Here is an 18433-nt window from a genome sequence, read left to right on the forward strand (position 1 = left end):
TTTTAAGAGTTAGTACTTACCGAACAGGGAAGCTGCATCTAGGAGGCCGGTGGGGTCGTGCGGCCCCCCGGCTCCACCACCCCCTCCCGCATTCGAGTTTTTGTTTGAGTTTTTGCCATCGCTGCCATCGCCGGCATTTTTGTTCATGTTCAAATCCCCTAGATCTTAGGACCAACTATTGTGCGTAACATGCGTTTGGAGTCTGCAAGAAATGCGGAAAAATTATATTAAATAATAATAATAATAATTGTCATTTTAACTAAATAAAGTTTCATATTTTAGAGACAAGTCATATTTATAATAGCAGTTCCAATATTTTAATATTATTCGATTCATGTTTGTAGTTTTCATTGACGAAGCACAGATAAATACTATGGGTTTTAAATCACTATAGTTTTAACTATAAAAATAATTAAATTTGAGCTTGTGAAATACTTTATTTTAAATTTTATTAACAAAGAAAATGCTTGCAATTCACTGATTTAATTTTTTAAGAATATTGTGCCCCTTCACACCGAAAATTTAAAATAAATATGAATTTTTTAACTAGACAATAACTCCATTTTAGTAAAAAGTATCTCAACTGTAATCACAACACTTGTAATCCCCTAGATACAGTTCATCAATTGGTTTCGATTTTAGCTTCTTTCGCTCTTCGCTATTACTCCACTCTCTGTGCTGGCAATGCCGCAACGCTTGGGCGAAACTCGAGCACAAAGCGGAATCGGCCGAAATATGGAAAGCAAAACAAAACTAAAAAAACTACACGCCAGCGAGAGGGACAAACACACGCACAAAACGGAAGCAGAAGCTGCTCTCTTTTACCACTACACCTGCACTTTATCGGCAGTGCGGCGAATTCAACGCGTAGCCGAATATTCGGCGAATTCAAAATTTACGCACAAGATTGCATTTTGTTAAACAATAGAAAAAAATCCCCCTCGAGGAAAAAACTTGAACTTTACAAGTCATGCGCAACATTTACCACTGCCGCTTATAAAAAAAAAAGGAGGAAAAGAAATGGAAAAGAAAAGCCAAGACACCCGCACACACAGACACACGCAGACTGCAGGCGGCGACTGCGAAAACCAATGCATACACAAGGCGAAAAAATAAAAAAAAATTCCGTTCACAGCATTTTGCACTTTTTATAAGCAGGGGGTTTCCGTTTTTGCATCACTTTAGCAAATTCATTCATAAAATTTGTAGTTGTCTGCTTTTGTTGCTTTATGGAGAATTAACAGACACTTTGTCTGCTGTTTTTTTGGCTGTTAATGTGCTTGTTTTTATTACTTGCGCTGCGACAGCAGTTAACGGCATTTGTTTACACTGGCTATTGCATTTTCCGCGAATTAAATGTACAATTAACAAAAATATTTACAAGCGCCGCTCGGCGACGCGTCCGTCTGTGTTTGTGATTTCGCGGCGAATGAGCGTGTGGAGAGCGCGGAGAGTAGAAGAACCGCAAGCGGCGGCAGCGGCGGACCAGTGGAAATGGAACGCAAAAGGGAGAGTGCGGGCGGAGGACAGCGAGAGACGAAGAGAGAGAGAGAGAGAGGAAAAGTGGTAGGGGGCCGCCTTACATTTGTTGTTGCCACGCACTGTGGTTGATAATTGCACTTTTCTTTTTGTCATTACTTGTTATTATTATTAGTTTTAGCTGTATTAATCACTCTAATGAGCCAGCGTTTAGCCCGCTAAGGTGGGGCCCACTGTGGCTCGCTAATAACTGTAATTGCGCACTCTTTTTTTCCTGCTTTCTTTGGGTGCTATATTTTATTTTTTTTTGTTGTCACGCATCGGCAGGCGACAGATGTGCGCTCTTATCAGGGGGAGGAGGTGCTAGTAAAAGAGAGTGAGTGTGAGCAAGAGAGGGGGGAGTCTGCGAAAGAGCGCTGGCAATTTATAACAAGCATGAAATAAAACAAACGGAACGGACAGAGCGACTTGGTACAGTGGTACTTGCTTGAGTGGACTTGACCGGAACTAATTTAATATATTTTTATTACTTAAATGATAATAACTTTATTTTAGAAGCGGGTACTTTCATTTTCTGCCTTAATTTAATACCTGAAAATTTTATTTCATTCTGCTAAGCCGAAGGAGCACTGTAAAACTTTTAAACATTTGGCAACAGATCATTCAATTGTTATATTTTGCCTGAATGCGTCCGATTTATTTTCCAACAATCCACTTTATTTGCTTTATGATAGTTACATACAATTGGTTTTAGCGGAAGTAGCACTGTAAAACTTTGCCTTTAGTCTACTTCTTCAACTTGGGCATTGCTTTTGGGTTCACCGCAAGTGGGAGGGGGAGGGGGCAGGGTGAAAGGTGGAGTAGAGGGAGCCAGCAATATGATTCGGGCATTTGTCTTTGACACTGCCACACTTCGCTGCCTCTGCCTCTGCTGCTGCCGACGTCGCGGGGGCGGCAGCGCAGTCGACTTCGACGCAGGCGATTGGGAAGGTGTGTGCGTTTTTCTTGTTCTTCTTCTTGTTGTTTCTATTTCTTTTTGCACTGTGTGTATTTGTGTGTGACTCGCCGCCTACCGCCTCCCACCCCCTCCTTCTGCCACTCGTTTCACATCAATATTTGTGAGTGACAGCAGCGAACAAATGTGAAATTCTTCTCATATTGTGCTGGCGTCACTCCACTTGGCCACCACCCCCCACCCCACCCATGCCACCCACCGAACCTGCTCCCCACCCCCTCCCCATACCCCTCCCCCTGTGGAATACCCATTGTTGTTTGCTCTTGATTATCTTCTCTCTCTAGCTCAATTGGCCGACTGTGTCTGTCCATCGCTCATGAGTTGCCTTTATTTCTTTTTTATTTGCTGTATGTTTTTGCTTTTTTGTTGGGCTTTTTTCGATTGTGTGTGCGTGTGTTTGACTTCGTGTTATATCTTTTACCCATACACAGGCAGATAGCGCCGCCGTTTCGTTTGATTTGCCATTAAAAAAAGTTTACGGCTGTTTTTTCTTTGGTCAATAAGCCTGAAAAGCTAATCAATTGCTGGAAAAACAAATGGATACGAAGTTCTCAAACTTAGATTCATCCCAAAGTCTTGCTTCATTCGCAGTAGCATATAAACACACTCATACAAAAAAAACTTAACTAGAGTATTTATATACACTAAAACATATGGCCTAATGCGAAATAACCCCAGGTTATCATAAGTTTTAGATATTTGTTTTCCATATTTCTACATTTTATCTTACTTCTCTAATGTATCTCTAAAATGTATCTTTTCGTATTTCAAATATTGTTAATCTGACATCTACTTCAGGTTCAACTCAGCGAACTGGAACGGTAATTAATGATGATGAGTCAGTGGTTTTACTATAGATTTCTGTTTAAAACTACCGTAATTATTAGATCTGTGGGTCAAGTTTTGAGTTCGATGGGTAGTTTATGTATCTTGATCCAAAACAAATAATTGAATGCATTTTTAATCGTTTCCTTTGCTTTGGAATTCTTGAGATATGTGTTTGGTTCTTCTGACTTTCTGACTTAACTTCTGCTTCTGCGGATTCTTCTACTTCTGATTCTTATTCTTTTTATGCCCTATTGTTGTTGGCGGCTTTTTTATGCCCCATCCAGTGTGGGAATGTGTGCGACAGAGAGGGGACGAATGTGAGTGCTTCTGACTCTTCCTCGTTTTTTTCTTTTTTTTTTTCTTGTAGAGCGAGTGAGGTTATTGACTCAAAAAGCAATATACCCCAGCCACTTTTTTAGCGTCCAACAAGCCTGCAGTCTGCGTCATCGTCTGGCGCGATCTTTAGTCTCGTTTCCCCTTCCCCGCCCGCTCTATCCCTTTCCCTTTCCCTCTTTCCAATGCTTCTGCAACGCCTTCAGATCGAGTGCAGCAACAACAAGAATGCCATAACTTTAGCCGCAGCAACAAGTTCCAGTTCCTCTGCTTTTTCCATTTTTTTATCAATCAATTTAAGGCTGTGAATTGCTTTTATTATTTCGAATTTTTAAAGCTCTATAAAGCTATCTGTTACCTAGAATATGTATCTTAAAGTCGCCACTTCAATATTAAAGCCTATCAAAAAGTGCATCCTTATCCCCAAACTCACAATGGCAACTAAACCTCTCTTCTTATCTTTCTCCTTTCATTTTCATCATTTTCACTGGCATTTTCAGCCTGCCTTTAAAACTCTTTATCTGGAAAATGCTTTCAATTTTCCCCCCTCTTGAAATTGTGCAATTTAGCCGAAACGATATAAAATATGCATAACCGTTGAATTGTATCAAATTTTCCAATTAAACAATTTGCCGCACAATTGATTTAATCCAGCTATTTTCTCGTCTTTTAAGTGGTCAACATTTTGTACAAAATAAAGCCTTTAAAGGCCGTTTACAAAGCCGATTGTATGTAAACATTTAATGACGTGATAAAGGTCTAGAGTTTCTATCTCTTTTGACGAGTAAGTACTTTTTGCTCGGTTTAAAGAGCAAATATAAAACTATAAATACATTTAGCAACTTTGCCAACCGGTTTGCAACAATTTAACTAATAATCAAGAGAGCAGTTTTGCTTGGTTGAACAAAAACAAGTAAACAAAACTAAGTTTATCAAAGGTTTTTGCAATTTGTTTGGACAGTTGTTGGGCTACTTAACAGTATTGCATCCTTAAATAACTATTAAATGATATAAGAGGTAAGTTTCTTGGAATTATTTAACAAATATTAACAGTTTAAGTAATATTTTGGGAAATATACCAAGTTATACATAGATTTAACGAAATATTTTGGTTGGTACTTTATGTTGAATGTGTTTTCAGCAAAAACAAAAAAGAATAATGTATATAAAAAATGTTAACAGTTTTACTAATATTTTGGGAAAGGTTCCAAGTTATACATAGATATAACGAAATATTTTGATGGTACTTTTGGTATATCAAGGTTTTTCTGCATGCTAAAATAATAATATAATAAAAGGGCTGTGTTTTAAACAAAAACAATTTGTAGTTTTAATGAAAAATGTTCAAGTAATTAATGCCCTTACACAAAAGGCAGTAAATAATATTTTGGAAAAAACAGAACCCACTGGAAATGAAACGAAAACCCAGCGCCGATTCTGTTATTCTTGTTTTGCACTTCTCCGGGCTGGAATATATTATCATGAAGGATATATTGCCAACCAGTTTTCGGGAGGAAAATGCGGAGGGGTGGTTGGAAAATTCGGGAGGGGGGGTAGGTGGGGAAATTGGGAGGTGTTGGGTCTCTCGCCTGGGCAAGAAAACTGTGCAAAATAAAAAAAACAAAAAAAAAGGACACACATAAAATGTAAACTCTGAACCGAAACGGGGCGTGTAACGAACAGGGGCGACAAAGAGGGGATGGCGAGGAAACTGAGTGGGTGGAGAAATCGTGGGTTGTTGCACACAGGACGAACAGGCCAACAAAACGAACAGGAAACGAGCGTGCAAGGACACACAACTTTGGTGGTGCAGAAATAGGAGGGGGAGGGGAGGGTAGCGGGGGAGTTGTGCGGGTGGGTGGGTGCAAAATTGGGGGCGTGGCAGGGGTTAGCCGGAGTGAAGTGGCAGTAAAACGAACCGAATGAGAATCGAGAATTGCGAATGGGTGTGGAAGAAGAAGAAGCAGCGGCATCGGCCGAACAGCAAAACTAAAATTGAAAATGGCAACGCCGGGGGCGAGGAACAAGAGGAAGAGCAAGAGGAAGAAGACAGAGGGCAGAGCAGCTAGCAACAACAACAATAAAACCAAATAGAGTCCAACTTAGCGCAGACGTCGACTGCGACGTCGGCAGCGAAACAGAACTAGCAATAACAACAACTGCAGCAGCAGCAGCAGCAGCTACAACAACACAAACAGCATTGGGAGCAAACAAATGAATTTATGCAGCGAGGCTAGAGCAACAACAATGACAACCGCAGGCAGTTTAACAGTCAGCACTCCCTAAGTGAAACCATAATTTTAAGCAAATGTTGAATTCAGGGTCCTTTTACCAGTAAAAATATACTACATTTTGTAATTATGTAGTTTAGTAGTTTATAGCCCTATGCCTTTTTGATCCTTTGATTTTACTTTTGAATTTGGCTAAAATGAAGTATTTTGACTAATGGAAACAACTAAAATCCAGCAAATTAAACCTACAGCTCAGAACAATATATTTTAAGGTGTGTTTAGTTTTTTATTTATTACTACTTATTATTACTAAGGATTGTTTAAAGTCGGTATACAGTGATACAATTATTTTTCTTAGCATGTTAGAAATATTGGTTTCGTGCAAGTTTGACTGTGTTTTAGATTTAGCTAGTTCTTAAAGATAATAACAAGATAATGGCATGCCATGCGATTAAGTTAGAGTTCAAATAAGGTTAAATATATTTAATGATTATATCTAACCAATTATACAAGTTAAGTTCCATTTATAAAAGTTAGGCTTGATTTTTGGAAGTTCCGTTTAATAATCACTTTGGCAGGTTGCCCTGTAGTGTGTATTTATGTAACGATGTTGGTGTGGTTGATGTTGTAACTGCTGCAGGATTACAGGAGTAAGAGGAATGCATGGGACATGGGATGTGGGATAGAGGATGGTGGATGCGGCGGGAGAGGGGAATAGGGAGCAAGGGAAAAGGAACAGAAACAGGAACAGGGCAAGGGAGGGAAGGGGAGGGCAGAGGAGAGGAGAGGTGGCGCATTGGACAAGGGACAAAAGCTGCAAGTGGAACGAGAGAAGCGCGCACGACCCATAAATTAGAGTGAGAGAGTGCAAGTGTGCGAGTGAGAGGTCTTCGAGGAGGAGGAGGAGGAGGAGGAGGAGGAGGAGAAGGACGAGGGGCAAAAGGAAGGCAACAACATTGACGTATTTGCCATTTGCAACAGCAACAACAAAAACAAGGTGCAAGAGCAGTTTCAAGGAGGAGCGAAGAAGAGCCGGAGAAGGAGGAGTGCAAAAAGGAGACGCAAGAGCAGAGACATGTCTCTCTCTCTCTCTCTCTCTCTCTTTCCCCTCTCTCTCTTTCACTCACTTTTGTGGTGGGCGGAGTGGGCGCATTTTGTGGCTGCACCCAGTGCAATCCCTTCCTCTCTTCCCTCTCCCTCTCCTCCACCTCTGCGTTCCTCCTTGGCATTCGCAAAATGATGATAACGTGATGCAATTTCCAGTCATGTGCAGTTGACCATGTGCAGTTGCCAATTTATACCAGCCACCTGCCTCTTCTACCTGTCCCTCTTCCCTCACTTCCTCTTCTTCCTTTTCCCTTTCCTTCCCTCCTCCGCCTGACCTTTCACTGGACAATCAACTGATATCGGGGACATGTTCACTTCTTCAAGGATTTAACTTAACCCTCTGACACTTCTGTATCAGAAAATGGATCATACATAACTCAGCTTTAAATTACATTTTGGGTGATGGGAAAATTATTGTGGTGTAATACGGCCTTGCTTATTCAAGTATCTTATGGATAATCATATCCCATATCTCCTTTAATATGTGCTAACACCATTATAGTTAATATTAAGAGATCATATGGTATCTTAGATATTTATAAAATTAGGGCTTTAAAACTCGAGTAAGATTAACTTATCAGCTGATATAATCAAAGGTTTATCTAATTAAATATGGGCTAACACCCTTATAGTTACTCTTAAAAGATCATATGGTATATTAGATATTTATAAAATTAGGGTTTTGAAACTAGAGTAAGATTAGGGGATCTCTGAAATGCCTTATCAGCTAATAGTTTCGATACCTTTCTATGTCTAAAAAAAAATTAATCATTTTCGGATTTAAAATCGAACGAAGTTAAGTCCTACGTGTCGTATTAAATATCATTAGTTTTAACCCCCGTTTCTATAGCACCAGTGAAACACCCCATTACGGTTCACAAATGTTTCCGTTGATTTCCCACACTTGGCTCAGGGCATTTTCACCCAAAATAACTGGGTAGCTGCTACATGTGGTTTATGACCGATTCTTCAGCTAGTGCCCCCCTCTATAGCTACGGCGATTACAATCCAATCGAAACCAATCCAATCGAATGGCTGTCGCACGTTGCACAACTGTACGCATTTTGCTATTCGTTGCCCAAAGCTTTTAAATGTTGCTCTGCGTTGCGGTGATTTCATTAGACGGCAAATACAATTAAAGAGCTTGTTGCACGTAATCTAATATGGACAGCGAACAGTATTTGTATTTGTATTTGGATTTGTATCTGTGCTTTATTTTGTACACACGGTCGCAAAATGACGGCGATAGATACACGGATAAAAAGATACATAAACGCACACACATGCGTCCGTCCGCACAGCAATTTAATTAATGCTTAAATCAGATTATCCCAACAAAAGGCAGAACGCGGGTGGAATAACGGGGGTGGGAAGAAGGATAAACTGAGTGGGCAAGGGGAAAGAGGAGAGCGAATGCGAATGCGGTTACTTTGTAACATTAACAGATGGACAACTTCTAGATACATTTATGCATGGAATGCATTCGTAATTTCAAAATATAGCATGTGTCTGAACGATTCATAATACAATTAGTTAATTATTTATTTAAATGGAAACTATGATACATGAAACCGAATGCACCTTTACCATTTGTAGCGATGGAATAATTATTTATTAAATATTTTCAAACCACATTAAATATTTGGGATTTTGGCAAATGGAAAACTTTGAAATGTCTTTATAACAGTACCTAAACTTGTATATTTTCTATCGAACTATAACCATTCTAGTAAAAGGGAAATTTGTATCCACTTGAAATTCAATTGAATTTAAAAAGGCACTTAATTCAATTTAAAAGCAATTCAATATAATCCAAATATAACAAAAGGGTGACGGCTAACGGCTGAAAATCATTTAGGTATCCTTAAGATACAATATCTAAAAACATATTCCCTTTTGACAAATGAATAAAATTATAAGTATCAGAACCTATTGATGATGCTAAAGGCATCTTGAAGATAAACCCGAACCATTTTATATTTTCCATTTCAGAATGTTTAAAGTGCTCTTTTGTGTGCATAAGAAGAACTCACCTCTTGAAGTGAATGAAAACTCGTAGTTTAAACTTTAAGTTAGTTCTTCCAGTTCCGCTTTGCTACCGGTTTGTTTACTTTCATTATTATTCAACTATTCACTTTTGTCGCCCTTCGATTTTGCTTTAATTTCTTTTCATCATTTATCTGTTTTAATTTTTCTCACTCAAAGGGGGATCGATGGCTAGATAAATTAATGATTTTTGTGTATTTCTTTTGATTTTATGATTTTATTTCTAGATTTCCGTTTGCCTCTCTTTGGCCTGGTTAACACAAACACACAATGAGTCCGAAATGATTATTGAAATTTATGAGACGGCGTCGCTCAAAAGAAAAAAACTTGTAGAGGAAAACGAAATTGAAGAAGCCCGAGGAATGAAATGCACAATTATAATTTCGGTATTTGTATTTTCCGACAATTTTCCTCACTCTCTGCTGAAATTAAACAGACAAGCAACAACAATTATGTATTTTCTATTGGTTTCTGTTGTTTTCTTTTTTTTTACATTTTCACTTTATGTTCCTAAAAAGTGGAAAGAGATGGAGGGATTGGGTTTGTGAGTCACTACTTTATATAAACAATGGCGTTGGCAGCATTTTGGTCAACTTCTCGTTCGCTCTGCCGGTCATTTAGCACTTCTCGCCGAAGGGGGGCGTCGGGGGTTAAGAGACCCGTCGGCATACAGGGGGTTAAAAATTCTGTACCAAGAAAGCTAATGAACGACAGCGTCCGATCCGAAAAATACGAAAAAGCAAGAGGAGAAAAATAAGAAAAGAGTCAACATTTTTCAATTGAATCAGTTGGCAGAACGAGACGGAAAAAGTGGGCGAAAAAGAGATGGAGTGGGGCCAAAGAGGCCAAGAAAACAATTGACAGTCAGTCAGTGCGTTGGGGGGAGGAAGGGGGGGGGGGGCTGTCTGAGCGCTGCGCTTCAATAAATCCGGGCTACAAAAAGCAAACGAAACTCGCCTTCAATCGAAAGAATTCCGAGTCTATGTACTTTTCCACAGTGAATCCTTTATAAAAAGTATGCAAAAGTCAGGGAGTGTTTCTTCGTAAACCTTTGTTATTCAAAAATAGAGCATACAACTCGCGAACAAATATTAAATATATTCTCATTTTAAATATTTTATTGATATTAAATATATTATTATCGTATAAAAACCAATAATGTATTTAATATTTAATATATTGTATATTTAATATTTTTAATTTGAATACTGAATGTTTAAATAAAATTTTTGAAGGAGTTTCTTTATAAAGGGGTATGTTTAAGAGCTAAAACCTCTGCAAATTAAATTAAAAATTGTTCTGCAATCATCTAGAATTCTTTTAGATCTTTCATTAGTGCAAGCTCCACTGTATTCCTGTGGCAATGCAATCAATCAGATAGCAACTGCCAACAGTACGAACCTAACCTAACCGTAAATTATCGCTCAATGGCCAAGTGTTGTTATAAGCTAACGCTTTCCAACTCTTGGGAAATGTAAAAACATTTGTAATTTAATTAACCGATTGCCTGGGATTTCATCGTTTGCCTCTAATGTGTTGTGTTTGGAGTGCCCCAATGATATCACAGCTCTCTCGTTAACTAAACAAACCCTTCACTTGTTTATCGTGTGCACGGCAAACTGGAAATCTGCTTTTGCAAAATCCATTAATTGCTCTATGCAGTGCACACAACCCTCTCGTTTTTTACCCAAGTGATTAAATGGCATAGCAGTTTTCGCTGACCACTTTGACATCGAGATACAGGTACACAGTGAGAAATAAGACTCCAATTGTCAGGTAAAATGAGGTTTATAGAAAAGTACATTTATGTATTTTTAAGTTTATTTAAGATACAAAACTGCTAAACACGTCATATTTTCTTGGAGTGGCCTCATTGCCATACTTTCAAATATTATTATAATTTTTTTGCAATTCGTTTTTTTAGCGTTATAAAAAGTGATATTATCTTTTAACAACGGATAACCTAATTTTTTTTTACTTAAATTCAAAGATCTGACATTTTTTTTAAGTGTTAGTCATAGAAAAATAAAATTAAAGTGCATCTGAGGAAACTGTAAATTCAAAGCGATCAAAGAGCAGATGCATTTCTCAAAGGGCATTTATTTGGTTGCATTTGTGTGCCATATGTGTGAGTGTGCGTTTAGAAGTGCAATTGTGGTGGTGAGGGTGCTCGGGTGCTCGGCAAATGACTAAAATTAAACAGGAAAACAAATTCATCACCGAAATGCCTCAAAAATCCGTTGAAGGGATGATGATGAAGCTGAACAGAGGAGAAAAAAAAGGTACAAGCGACATGACGAATTGTAGATACAGATACAGCTGAACCCAGATGAAAGAGGAAGAGCGGAGGGAGAGGAGGGAAAGGAGGAGGAGGAGGAGAGAGCAGGAGAAGGCGGGGGCAACAACAACGAGCATGGCCACAATGAAAACCAACGAAATAAATTAAATAATATGAAAAGAAACACGCTGCAGAGACGATGGCGTACACCCAAAAACAAACGAAAGAGGGGGTAGCGCTAAAGAGGGGGGTTAGTGGAGTGGGGGGCAGTGGCGGCGGGGCTAAAAGAGAAGCCAGGAAGGGGGGGGAGCCAAAGGAGAAGGAGAAGCAGGACGGGGGCACAGAGCAATCAGCGAGGAGCGAAGCGAAACCGACGGCAAAACAACAGACGAAACAAAACTTGACAGATGGACAAGCGGGCGGAACGGGGTGGAAGGGGGAACGAATGGGAGGGGGACAGACAGAAATCCAACTAAATATCGAAATCACAAATCCGCAACAGCACGAAAAAAAAATGCCATAAAGATGACCAAACTACGACTAACCGAAGTGTTTATACACTTGCAGATTAAAAGATACTGGACTTTGTTTTTGATAAAACAATAAGAAACTATGTATATTTGGAGATGGATCTTAATGTAAATTAAAATAATGCATGATTTTTGGCATTCAGTCAGACATTGCTAACATACAAGTCAATTTCCTGTTAATATCTATATCTAATCTAAAATAAGGATATTTAAAAAATGTTTTTTATAACAGCAGTGTAATACAAGATTAATTTCTTTTAACATAAGATCTATAGATATTATAATTTATTTTTAAATTAATAATTAAAAATTTAATTAATTAAATGTAATTAGGAGGTGGGTTAATCGACATGTGGTGTAATAAAACTTATATGCAATACAAAGATCGAATCAAAGTTGTGAAAACCCATTCCAAGGGTATGCGAAAAAAAAACGCGTCCAAAAACAGCGCAAAATTGTATTTTAGAAACGAATGGGAATCGGACAGTGGTCAGCGGACAGCGGACAACGGAAGGTGGAGAGGATTGGCCGAGAGCTAAAACAACAAAAATAATAACAGCAACAATAACGAAAGGAGGCCTGACCAAGCAGCGACGCCGGCAGAGGCAGAGGCAGAGGGCAGCGACGCCGGTTAGTTGGCTAAAACCAAAAACAATTCGCTGCGAGGGAAATACACACGAATTCCGGCCGACTTTGGCTCAAATGCGCGTGGTTAGGCTTTAAAAACTCGACTTAATTGGTTTTCGCCACCAAAGGGTTAAGGCATCAATATGTCGAGATGATCCGGAAAGATGTTTCTATTTCCATAAAGAACAGATAGATGACTTCACAGCCATATCAGCATCGCAAATTCACTGGTTCGCTTATTGAGCCCACGCAATACTTGTTTATCTTATTTTTTTAATGATTTCACAGTGAAACTTCGTTTAAAACATTTTGGCAAGCATTGCAACAAAGCAATTAACTAAACCTATATCATGAAACAAGTCATTAAAGGTACTATACAACTAAAAAAAATCATTATTATAGCATTCTATAGATCCCCTTAGGCATAAAAATAAAGATTTTATACATTTTCGGACCATCTTAACTTGACCACAATATTGGAATTTTAAGTGTGGGAACCCGTGTCAGCTGATCGGGATTCGAGCCCAACACTGGATACATAAACTCACCACGACGCGTGTTGAATCGCGTCGTATGTTGAGTTCAAGAAGGAGTCGACGATAAGCAACGAAAGCGAGCGGTAGCGAGCAATAGCGACTGTTTAATAAAAGTTATTAAAACTACTATACACGTGTTATTACTGGAGTATTACATTGGCGACGAGGATTAAAATCTATTACTGACGGATAAGAAAGACTACTGAGTATTAATAAAATAAACGACCGCTGCCAACGAATGCAGGTAAAGAAAAAAAAAAAGTGCATAAGCTGGAAAAGGGAATAGAGATACATACATATATGTATGTATATATATTCCTGCACGTGCAGCGCTCATGTATGTGCGAAATGTACATGCGATGTGTAGTTGTATGTAAATGTGTGAATATGCAAGCTTGGTACGCCACAAAACGAATAAGTGGGTAAAACGTCCGTTCATCGAGAGCCGATTAAATTCAGGCTGATGAAATAAAAAGAAAAGAAGAGACAAGAAAAAGGAAACTGGAAAAGTTTCGATCACGTCCGTTCATCGAGAGCCGATTAAATTCAGGCTGATGAAGGAAAAAAAAAAAAAAAAAAAAAAAAAAAAAAAAAAAAAAGAAGAAAAGAAAAAAAAAGGAAAGAAGAGACAAGAAAAAGGAAACGGGAAAAGTTTCGACCACGCCACGAAAAATAGGTTGAAGCAAGTGTGCGGATTAAATTCCTGCAGATCTAAAGAGAAGAAACACACCACGAAAAGAAAAATAAGAAAGAGGTGGTGGTAGATGAGAGAGAGATGTAAGTGCAAAAGCGAATGCAAAAAGGTATAGCAAAAGCGCATGTTTAAGAGCGTGGTGGAGTTGAAAATAAAGCAAATGATAATAACAACGAATTGTTATTATTGGAGCTGAAAAAAAAAAAAGTTGATTGTTATTATTTTTCTTGAATTTCAGTAATCTACCGAAATGGCGGAGCTAAAACCATTTCTATTTCAAGCATTTGACAAGGCGTTGTGGAGAAATGAGTGGGAGACATGGCTGCGCTCTTTTACCATCTACATAGAGTCGGAGGAGATAACGTCTGTGTACAAAAAGCGAAATAAGTTGCTGCACCTGGGTGGACCGCAGTTGCAGGCAGTGGTGTACAACTTACCCGGGGCACTTGTTGCGTTCGACGAGGAAGCCAATAATGACATTTTTACACCTCTAGTGGAGAAATTAACCGAGTATTTTTCTCCACAACGGAACTCGGTTTTCGAGAGGCACCTTTTCCGGACTATGGTTCCTGTGGAAGGTGAAGGCTTTACCGAATTCTTAATGCGCTTGCGTCGACAAGTTGCAAAGTGCTCTTTCGGCGAAACCAAGAAGGAAATTGAGGAGATCTGTCTCAAAGACAAAATCATAGATGTCTGGGCGCCGGTGGACTTAAAAAGGAAGCTCTTGGAGAACGAATTTACTTTAAATGATTTTGTAAAGATGTGTCACATCGAAGAGCAGGTTAACAGGCAGACAGAGACGATGGGTGCAGCTGGCCAACAAAGCACAATTCAGAGAGTTTCACATCAAAAGGCACGAAACCCTGATACACTGCAAGAATGTGGTCGTTGCGGGAGAAAGGGACATAGGGAGAACAGCCCAGATTGCCCAGCACGAAGCGCCACATGCAGGAAATGCTCAAAGATTGGACACTTCGCACGGAAATGCAAGACCAAAATAAGAGCAGGCAACCACGACGCGGACGGGCCTTGGGCAAAACGGCCACGGCGTACAGACACACACATCAGGCTGGTTAATTGTGAGTGTGTGCACGACGGAGAAAAGTCAGCAAACTCTGATTGTTTTCGAGTAGCCACCAAGGGGAATAATGACGAGATTATTCCATGCAAAGTCGGCGGCAGGACAATGGAAATGGTTATCGACTCTGGTTCCAAACACAATCTATGCAGTCAAGCAGATTGGCAGAAACTTATCGACGACCAGGCAACCATTTTCAACATGCGCACTAAATCATCGAACCAGTTCCGTTCTTATGCTTCTGATCAACCTCTCAAAATATTAAGAGTATTTGAAGCTCCGATAAGCGTAAAAAGGGACCCGGAGGTAATTGCTACGTTTTACGTCATAGAAAACAGCAGACAATCACTACTAGGATGTGACACTGCGATACAACTCAATGTTTTAAAACTAGGGTTAAACATAAATCGAGTTGAGCAGATTGGGTCGTTCCCCAAATGGAAAGATGTTCAGATAAGGCTTTCAATTGATCCAACGGTGGTGCCTGTCAAACAACCCATGAGGCGAGTCCCGACGGCGCTGGAGCACAAGGTAAACGCAAAACTAGAGGAAGCCCTAAAATTTGATATTATAGAGCCGGTAACTGGGCCGAGCGCTTGGATATCGCCAGTGGTCATCGTGTTTAAAGAATGTGGAGATATTCGAATGTGTTTGGACATGCGCAGAGCCAATAAGGCCATAAAAAGGGAAAATTATCCTCTTCCGACGTTCGACTCATTGATGACCAAATTGAAGAACGCTAAATACTTTTCTCGGCTTGATCTAAAGAACGCCTATCATCAACTTGAGCTTGACGTTGCGAGCCGGGAGATAACGACATTCATTACACATCGTGGGCTGTTCAGGTATAAGAGGTTGCTATTTGGAGTGAACTCAGCTCCGGAGATTTTCCAGAGGCTTATGGAGGAGATGCTGGCACAGTGCCCAAATGCCATAAACTATATTGACGATGTTATAGTTTTTGGCAATACCCTCGAGGAGCACGACATGGCGCTGAGCGCGGTGAAAGATGTTTTTGTGGGCCGTAATGTGATGCTCAACGAGGAGAAGTGTGTTTGGCGGACAACTAAGCTGAAATTTCTTGGTCATATCCTCTCTGACAAGGGGATTGAGGCGGATCCAGGCAAGATTGAGATAATACAAAACTTTAGAGAACCCAAAAATAAGGAAGAGGTCCGCAGCTTTTTGGGTTTGGTCACGTATGTTGGAAAGTTTATACCAGACTTGGCGGATACGACAGAGCCATTGAGAGGATTGCTCAAATTGAACGAGAAATTCATATGGGGTGAGGCGCAGAAGTTAGCTTTTAAACAATTAAAGGAAAAGGTTTCAGTAGTCCCCATGCTGTCCTATTTTACCTTGACTGATCGGACTAAGTTGATTGCGGACGCTAGTCCGGTAGCGTTAGGAGCGGTATTGGTGCAACTAGACAAAGATAAAATTCCCCGTATTATCTCGTTCGCCAGCAAGAGTTTATCGGAGGTAGAAAAAAGGTACTCTCAAACAGAAAAGGAAAGTCTCGCGTTAGTCTGGGCGGTAGAAAAGTTTTATTTTTATTTGATCGGATTAGAATTTGACCTAGTAACAGACCACAAACCTCTGGAGGCTATATTTAAGCCCACTTCCAGACCTCCAGCCCGCATCGAAAGGTGGCTTCTACGCCTACAATCTTACCGTTTCCGAGTCGTGTATAAACCAGGAAAAGAAAACATCGCAGACTCATTGTCGAGACTGTCCCAGGAAACCGAGTCAAACTCATTCGATTGGCAGGGGGAGAAAAACATTTTTCATATCGTCTCAAATTCAATTCCAGTTTCGTTATCAATCTCAGAGATAGCAGAAAGTAGTACTCATGATGAGGGGATAATGGATGCAATGACGTGCCTAAAGGAGGATTCGTGGAAGCTAGCTACATCGAGTCCATTCTATCCGTTTCGATTTGAAGTGTCGACGCTCGGTAATTTGCTGCTAAGAGGAACAAAGATAGTGATTCCGAAAAATCTGCGACGGAAAGTGTTGGAGTTAGCACATGAGGGTCACCCAGGCGAGACTGCAATGAAGCGGCGACTCCGATCGAAAGTATGGTGGCCACGAATGGACAGAGAAGCTGAAGAGTTCGTTAAAACCTGTCGTAGCTGCATTTTGGTGTCTGCTCCGGTACGTCCGGCCCCAATGAAGAGGCACTCGTTTCCAAATGGCCCATGGAAGTGTTTGGCAACCGATCTGTTAGGCCCGCTACCAAACGGAGAATACATTTTGGTACTAATCGATTATTACTCTCGATATATGGAGTACAAAATAACGAGGAGCATCACATCAAAGACTATAATAAACGAGATGGAGGAAATTTTCGCAAGGCTAGGTTTTCCCCAAACATTAACAGCGGACAACGGTCGCCAGTTTATAAGCGCGGAATTCAAAGAATTTTGTACAACAAACGGGATCGAGTTGCGTACAACTCCTCCATATTGGCCACAAGCGAACGGCGAGGTGGAGAATATGAATAAATCGCTGGTTAAACGTCTCAAAATCGCATATGCGAGTAGAAGTAACAATAAGAAGGAGTTGCAAAAGTTCGTTCTTATGTATAATGTAACACCGCATAGTACAACGGGTGCAGCTCCAACCCAGCTGATGTACAATCGGACGATTCGAGATAAAATTCCCGGAATTGAGGATATTTTGGATCAGGATGTGGACTCGGAGGAAAGAGATAAGGACATGTGCCAGAAAGAAAAAGGGAAGAAGGTAGCAGATGCAGCTAGAGGAGCAAAAGATATTCAATTAACTGTAGGTGACAGGGTTCTAATTAAAAATGTTATTATCCCCCACAAGCTAACACCAACGTTCGATCCAACGGTTTACGAGGTGACCAGCAGAGACGGTGATGTGGTCCAGGTAACCGGAAATGGGAAGTCGTATACCAGGAACGCCAGTCACCTCAAGAAAGTCGAATCCTCTGCTGCAGTTCAGCCAGAGAAGGGCCAGTCCCCGAAAAGGACTGATGAATCATTCCCGGCCAAACCAATTGACGCGGAGCTCACCTCACAGATGCCACAGGGAGGTCTAAAACTGCGTCTGAAAAAAAAAGGAGAGATGTGGGAACCCGTGTCAGCTGATCGGGATTCGAGCCCAACACTGGATACATAAACTCACCACGACGCGTGTTGAATCGCGTCGTATGTTGAGTTCAAGAAGGAGTCGACGATAAGCAACGAAAGCGAGCGGTAGCGAGCAATAGCGACTGTTTAATAAAAGTTATTAAAACTACTATACACGTGTTATTACTGGAGTATTACATTAAGTATCATTTCATTTGTAATCTACTTAAAAGCAATCTGTCTATAAGACCTCATTGTTTGTTATTAAAAAGTATTTGTCAGATAGAATATCTGTTTATATCACACATAATTTCCTCAAGTCATGTTTTCTGTTTGCAGCTGTTCTGAAGTTCACTTAAAGCCACTATCATTTGGATTTGCTTCTGAACTAGTTATACAAAAAGTTGTATATTTTTATTGCCCCTAGCAAAGTTGCCCTGTAGATCAGTTTTAATCCGTTAAGTTCTCGATTTTGCGGCATTTTTCAGTTTGAGTTTCAGTTCGGTTTGGTTGGTTGTCAAGTTGAGTCGGCAGAAAATGAAACAGAAAC

General features: G+C 40.0%; 1 protein-coding gene across 5 annotated transcripts in view; it reads right to left on the bottom strand.

Moving 5' to 3' along the window:
* Nucleotides 1-18433, bottom strand: part of tou (bromodomain adjacent to zinc finger domain 2B toutatis) — a 46291-nt gene that overhangs the window by 13759 nt on the left and 14099 nt on the right. For all 5 annotated transcript variants that reach the window (XM_065863785.2, XM_065863784.2, XM_065863783.2 and 2 more), the window contains exon 2: nt 21-202. In XM_065863785.2, the coding sequence (XP_065719857.2) occupies nt 21-147 (127 nt within the window). In that variant the 5' untranslated portion in view covers nt 148-202. The remainder of the gene's footprint in view (nt 1-20; nt 203-18433) is intronic.

The sequence above is a fragment of the Drosophila suzukii genome, chromosome 2R (genome assembly GCF_043229965.1).
Source record: "Drosophila suzukii chromosome 2R, CBGP_Dsuzu_IsoJpt1.0, whole genome shotgun sequence".
Lineage (NCBI taxonomy): Eukaryota > Metazoa > Arthropoda > Insecta > Diptera > Drosophilidae > Drosophila > Drosophila suzukii.